Source organism: Phytophthora sojae (assembly GCF_000149755.1).
Source record: "Phytophthora sojae unplaced genomic scaffold PHYSOscaffold_8, whole genome shotgun sequence".
In the NCBI taxonomy this organism is placed as follows: domain Eukaryota; phylum Oomycota; class Peronosporomycetes; order Peronosporales; family Peronosporaceae; genus Phytophthora; species Phytophthora sojae.
The window spans coordinates 2,400,396-2,407,506 of NW_009258122.1; the positions used below are offsets into that span (position 1 = coordinate 2,400,396).

Consider the following 7,111-nt stretch of genomic DNA (forward strand, 5'->3'; position numbering starts at 1 on the left):
GTCATCTCGAAGCGCGTCTTCAGGTCGGTCTTCGTGCATGCGATCAGCTCGGGCGAACTCCCGGTAATCAGTACGTCATCCACGTACACCAGTACAAGCACGCAGTGACCGTCCACCACCTTGATGTAGAGGCACGGATCGAAGGCCGACACTTGGAAGCCGATGGAGCACACGAACTCGTCGAAGGTCTCGTTCCACACTCGCGAAGCTTGCTTGAGACCGTAGATGGCCTTCACCAGTTCCAGGCAGTCGAAGTCACCATTCAGTTCGACGCCTTCCGGAACCACGCAGAAGACCACCTCCTTCATTATCCCGTACAGGAATGCTGTCACCACGTCGAGTTGGTCGAGGGGCCAGCCAAAATACTTAGCAATCGCGATCACCATGCGCAGTGTCACATACTTGACCACGGGCGAGAACGTCTCGGTGTAGTCAATGCCGTACTTCTGCTTGAAGCCCTTGGCCACGAGGCGCGCCTTGTACTTCTCGATCGAGCCGTCCGCTTTGCGCTTGATCTTGAACACCCACTTGGTATCGATGGCGCGTTGTCCGTTAGGCAACTTGGCAGCTCGAAACACACCACGCAGTCGCATCGACTTGAGCTCCGCGCGGATCGCTTTGCGCCAGTGCACTTGATCAGGACCGTTCACAGCCTCTTGGAACGTCGTCGGCTCCGATAGATCGGCTGCTGCTTCCACAGCGTTGGCACTGGCACGCCAAAACACTGGGGGCGTCGAGTCGTCGTCTTCATCTTGGTCCCCAGACTTTTCTTCTTCGTCGGGGTCGGCTCGGCGCGAGGAGGATACGTCCGGCGCACTTGCTTCTTCTAAGCCAGCTCGGTGGCGAACGGGGCGCGATCTTCTGGCAGTGTTGTCGTCGCCACTCGGTCGGTACTTGCGCTTCCCCGCCTGCTTGAAGCTCGTTTGGCGCGGTCCATCGTTGTCGTCCAGGTCCAGCGCGTCCAAGTCCAGCACAGCATCATCGACGTCTTCATCCGAAGTATGCGTCGAAAGTCCAAAGGTCGACTCATCGAAGTTGACATCGCGACTGATAACCACCTGCCCCGCCTCGATGTCATAAACTCGATACGCCTTGGACACTTCTTCGTAGCCGAGGAACAGCCCGGCGCGAGCCTTGGGGTCCCACTTGCGCCGTCTTTCCTTCGGCGTCAGGATGTACGTCTGGCATCCGAACACACGCATGTGCTTCACACTCGGCTTGGACTTGTAAACGATCTCGAACGGAGTCTTGTGTTCGATCTTGGGTGATGGCAGACGATTCTTCACGTAGATGGCTGTCATGGCCGCCTCAGCCCAGAAGCTCTTGTCCAGCTTGGCGTGATGCAGCATGCTGCGGCCAATCGTGACGATGGTCCGGATGGCGCGTTCTGCCGTGCCGTTGGTCTGGTGCGCGTACGGAACCGTGGTTTGCTGCTCGATGCCTTCGACTTCGTAGAAGGCCTTGAGCGAGTTGGTCGCGAACTCACGGGCTCCGTCGTGCCGCACAAACTTGACCTTCTTGCCGAACTGCGTCTGCACCTTCGTGACGTACATCTTGATGCAGTCCTCGCTCTCCGACTTGGCACGCAGGCAGAACCCCTTCATGCATCCGCTGGCTTCGTCCACGATCAGCAGCAGATACTTGCTGCCACCCAGTGACTCTTCTTCCATGGGGCCGCACACGTCGAAGTGGAGCAGCTCGAACGTGTCGTAGTGACGCTTGTCACGGTTGCTTGGGAACGGCTTCTGGACCATTTTCCCTTGCTGGCAGCCGCGACACACGCTTGGTCCGCTCGACTTGGAAGGTGCCTTCGCGTCCTTGATCATGTTGTTGTCGACCATCTTGCGAAGCACCTCCACCGGAGCGTGACCCATACGCGCGTGTAAGTCGACCGTCTTCCCACTGGTCGCCGCATTCGCCGATCGCTGAGGCGTCTGGAGCCAGTAGAGTCCATCCACGAGGTTTGCCGTCGCCACCACTTGCTTGGAGCCCTTGTGCGCAATCTGCATCTTGGTGCTGTCGAACACGACTTGGAACAGACCACTCTTGTTGATCTGTGGCACCGAAAGCAGATTCTTGCTCATGCTTGGGACGTACAGCGCGTTCTTGATCTCGATGTCGCGCTCGTCGCCGTTGGGCAGAACCACTCGTTCCACGATGGTCCCCACACCCATGATGGCCGCCTTGTTGCCGTCGGCCACCGAAAGTTCGCCTTCATTCCGCTCAATCAAATGAGCGAACTTGGCCTTGTCGTTGCAGATGTGGTGCGTTGCGCCGCTGTCGACCGCCCACAACCCGGACACATTCTTGCCCGTCGAAATGCCACACTCCAGTGAGACCGCGAACGCCACTCGATCATAGCCGTAGTCGTAGTTGTAGCTGGCGTCGTCGTTCCTCCACTGGGCATTGTTGGCCCCGCGTCCACGGCCATTGCCATTGCCGCCGCGTCTTGGGCCCCAATTCTCGTCCTTCTGCTTGGTCCAGCACTTGTCAATCGTGTGCCCCAATTTCCCGCAGTACGTACACTGGCGAGACTCGCGGTCGGTGTTGAACGCCTTGGCCGCATTCTCCGTCTTCACCGTCGCCGTCTTCTCGCCTTGTCTCTTGATGTGCTCATTCGTCAGCACCTTCACGACGTATTGCGATCGTAGTTCAGCGCTGCTCATCTCCAAGTTCAGCACGACGTTCTCGTAGCTCTTGGGGAGGCTGCGCAACAGGCAGATCGCCCCGTCCTCATCCTCCATCTTGGCGCCGATGCTGCTGAGCTTGGCGCTGATGTTGAGGACCTCGTTGCAATGATGCAAGACGTTGCCGCCTTCCAACATCTCCATGCTGAAGAGTTGGCGCTTCAGGTAGATGCGTCCAGCCTTCTGCGAACCACCGTACAGCGTCTTCAGGCGCGTCCACGCAACCCACGCTTCCTCGCAGTCGTCGACCACATGGTGGTAGTCCGCGTCCATGTGGAGCAACATCAGTCCGAACGCGATGTTGCTCGACTTGACGTAGTCGTCCTTGGCCCGCGAGTCCGTGAAGCTCGGCGTCGTCTCGCGGTTCACGACATGCCACGTCGACTTGGTCAGGAACACGCCACGCATGTAGCGGTTCCACGTCGCGTAGTTGTCCCCGTTGAACTTGTCAATGGAGACCTTGGTCGAGGCGTCTTGGGCAGAGGACATGGTGCTTGGGCTCATAACCTGATGGAAGGTATGGATCTTGGACACGAAGCTCGGACGAAGCGGAGGGAGGGACGTTGCAGACGGCGGGACCGGAGCGAAGGCACTTGAGGGGTAGAATGAAGATTCGAAAGTGATTGAATTGTTGGAGCTTACACCCTACTGTTATAGACACGCGACCCTGCGTCCTATCACCTAGTGCATCTAATCAACCATCACTCACCGGTGTTCATCCAATCATCCTACTCGTCTAATCATCGGTGGCGTAAACAACTTACCGTAATCACCATAATCAACGTGGGTTCGGATTGGACCGGTTCGGGTTAACCAGTTAATGGGTACAACTGGTACACAGTACCCAAGACCAGCAACCCTCAATACAAGCAGTGTGGATACTTCGAGATTCGTAAGTAAATGGAATTATTATTTTTTTGATCCTGATACAAAGTCATTAATAGTATATAGATAGCAATGGCATACTCAGCTGAAAAGTATCAAGCTAACAAGGAGGCGATCGCTGCGGCGAAGCGACGCTACTACCAGAAGAATCGTGAAAAAATTCTCGCACGCCAGAAGACGTACGATGATCAGCATCGCGACGAGATCAAAGATCGTCAAAAGAAATACAACGCTAAGCGTAGAGCCGCCGGTAGGATCGCTCTCGACTAATGAGATTATATTTTTTTTTCTCGATCAATATCACCAATAGGAAAAGTTTTCATATTTGAGCGAAAATGGGATAATATACAAAGTGTTCACCAATATTTTTATCTCACCTCACATATAGTCGATATGCTTTCTTACGAACTTGACGCACTCAAGCGACTTCACATTCCAGTTAAGCGATGGGGATCTTCGTTCCGTGTCATGGTTAAGAACCAGTACGGGCGTAAGGTATACATCTCATCATTTGATAAAGGTAAGAACCGTGAGCTTCTCGCGAAGCAGTACAAGATTCCTAAGTCTCGTATCACTAAGCACTTCACTCCTAACTACAAGGCTCCGGCTTCATACAAGCATAGTTCAACCAAGACATATGATTCCCACCTCTATGAGAACTACTCTCGCGGTGAGATCATCAACAAGATTACCTCAACTCTTGGTAAAGAGACCAAGGCGTTCCGCGCAAACGTTCAGCTTGGCTACAAACTTATCGATCGTATCACTGGGCTTGAGAGAAACTACACTCCAGCCACAAACACGTCTCTGTTTGACGAGCCAATCTACATCAACTCAAAGGCTGATATTAAGACTAAAATCCTCGATGAGTTGAACTCAAAGGATTTCACTGAGAGAATCAGCTTCCCTTCTTCGAGTTATCAGCTCAAGGAGATTACCATGGCTAATATCATGATTTACAAGCGCGATCACATCCTGGGAGATTCGATTACTATCCCTGACTCTATCAAGAAAAATAAATTCATCATTGATTTCCCTAAGACAAACAATAAGTGTATGTTTTATTGTATTGCTTACCATCTCGATAACGAAGCTCGCTCTGACCGAATGATTAAACCGGTGAAGACTCGTATCAAGCAATATTGTGAGTTCAAGAACATTACATACTCGGGTAAAGTATTTAAGGAAATGGAGCCAATCGATCTTATGCAGTTTGATGAGTTGGAGGACTGTTTCAACCTCTTAATCAATGTATTTGAGATGGATCAACAAACTCTTGAGATCTCGAAGATTCGAGAATCTGTGAAGACCTACGACAACGTTATTAATATTCTTGGCTACAAGGGGCACGCCATGTATATCAAGAATATTGACACAGTTCTTTCTAAGTACCCTTGCAACGTATGTGATGCTATTTTCGATACGTGCGAGAAGCTTAAGAACCATAAGAAGACGAAGTGTCAATTCGACGTACTCGAGTCATTTCCTTCGACTCCAACGATATATCAACCTTCGGAGAACCAAGTCAAGAAACTGCTCACTAAGTACTGGGTCAAAGGTGTCGATCACTACATCGATCATTTTATTGTCTTTGACTTCAAAGCCATTTTGATGGAGACGAATACTCAGCATGGAGAAAGCACTATTCACACGAATAAGCATATTCCTGTGTCGGTTAGTGTATGTGATAGCCTTACGAATGAGGTTCGATGTTTCATCAACGAATCGCCTCTCCAACTTATTACGGACATGTTCGAATACTTCAATACAGTCAGCAAGCAGATCGATATGTACAATGAAAATAAGTTCAAGCCTCTCCTCGAAGCGGTAGATAAGAAGATCGAGTATCTATCAAAGAAGAACCATGGAATCATGGAAGGGGTAAATTTCGGGAACATTAAGCAGATGAGAAAGGAAAACCCGAAGTTGAAAGCGTTTATGGATAAGAACTCGAAATTTGCGAGAGAGATCGAGACCATTGAGAGAATCATCTATCAAGTTCCAGTCATTGGGTTCAACTCTGGTTCATATGATATCAACCTCATCAAGAACGATCTATTCACTGTTCTCGGAGTCAATAACATCAAGAGTGTTATCAAGAACCCGAGCTATATGTGTATCTCTACCAATGCTTACAAGATTCTTGATATCTGCAACTATCTTCCGACAGGAACGAGTTATGAGAAGTGTTGTCAAGACTGATGTGACGACGCCCCGCCAAGCGACCGTGTGACGCGAACGCGTCATCAGTGAGGTCGGCGTGACCTTCACTGTGTGGTACCGAAATCATTCAGGTGATTACGGGACGATGATTACGTCACGGTGATTACGCCAAGATTGTGGGTACAAGATGGGCATCGACGTGGCGTTCTCTGATTGGATAAGGTAACTGTGTATCCAGTAGAGAATCCAGTAGGGTGTATCCAGTAAGAGGTATCCAGTAGCAGGCTTAGAGGTAGCACGCGGTTGCGAACTAAGGACCTGAATCGAATCACTTTGCATTTTGCCAACTACTGCTCAAGTGCTCTTCCTTTTGGTTATGAGCCCAAGCCCCGTCTTCCCTGACCAAGACCCCGACTACGCCTTCGCCATGGACGCCGCCCCGACCGCGACCGCCCGCATCAACAAGTTCGACGGAACCAACTTCCACACATGGAAGTTCAAGATGCAGATGGTGCTGGAGGAGCGCGAACTGTGGGAAGTGACGAGTGGGGAAGTGAAGCTCGAGCAGTGCACGACCGCGGCGGACCAAGCGACGTTTCGCAAGAAGTCGCGCAAGGCGCTGGCGATCGTCTGTCTCGCGTTGGAGGACTCGCAGCTGCCGCTGGTGCGGTCGGCGAAGGACGCGCATGATGCATGGTCAAGACTCGAGGGACACTTCGAGAAGAAGAGCCTGGCGAACAAGCTCTTTCTTCGTCGACGGTTCTTCACGACAACGATGGACGAAGGTGATGATGTGCTGGAGCACATTAACAAGCTCAAGACGCTGGCGGAACAGCTCGACGCGGTCGGCGCTCCGGTCAGCGAGGACGACTTGGTGATCACGCTTCTTGCCAGTCTGAGCGAGTCGTACCAGTTCCTCATCACGGCGTTGGAATCGCGTTCCGACACGCTGACGTGGGAGCTCGTGACGTCTCGGCTCCTGCACGAGGACATGAAGCGCAAGGAACAAGGTGGCGGTGCTGACGGAACCGCGCACGCTCAAGGTCAAGCGTTCATGACAAGCGACAACGGGAAGCGCAAGGGACGGCAGGCGCAAGCGCAGAGGACGAGCGCCTGTCACTACTGCGGCGAGCACGGACATTGGATCGCCAAGTGTCCGGTGCGGATCCGCGAGAACGGGGAGCGGCAGAGGCCGCAACGAGCGAACGTCGCGCAGGTCGAAGATGACTCTGGCGACTTCCTCTTCTCGGTTGGTGGCGACACGGGTGCCTCCAAGCTGAGCGGCATGTGGCTGGTCGACTCGGGTGCGACGCAGCACATGACGTACTCGAAGGAGTACATGAAGAACTACAAGAAGATCTCTCCGGTGGACGTGC

General features: G+C 52.5%; 3 protein-coding genes across 3 annotated transcripts; 2 read left to right on the top strand and 1 right to left on the bottom strand.

The window, feature by feature from the left end:
* Positions 1-3,644: 3,644 nt before the first annotated feature.
* PHYSODRAFT_416903 (hypothetical protein) lies at positions 3,645-3,797 on the top strand (the record flags this gene model as incomplete). Its single annotated transcript, XM_009535533.1, has 1 exon — positions 3,645-3,797. A coding segment is annotated over one exon (153 nt), but the record flags the coding sequence as incomplete, so codon positions are not given.
* A 657-nt stretch (positions 3,798-4,454) lies between these two features.
* On the top strand, positions 4,455-5,402 carry PHYSODRAFT_455640 (hypothetical protein; the record flags this gene model as incomplete). Its single annotated transcript, XM_009535534.1, has 1 exon — positions 4,455-5,402. A coding segment is annotated over one exon (948 nt), but the record flags the coding sequence as incomplete, so codon positions are not given.
* A 791-nt stretch (positions 5,403-6,193) lies between these two features.
* PHYSODRAFT_518328 (hypothetical protein) lies at positions 6,194-6,728 on the bottom strand (the record flags this gene model as incomplete). The annotated part of the gene is made up of 3 exons (XM_009535535.1): positions 6,194-6,215; positions 6,322-6,390; positions 6,475-6,728. The coding sequence occupies 3 exons, from the start codon at positions 6,726-6,728 to the stop codon at positions 6,194-6,196; spliced, it is 345 nt and encodes a 114-aa protein (XP_009533830.1).
* Positions 6,729-7,111: the final 383 nt, after the last annotated feature.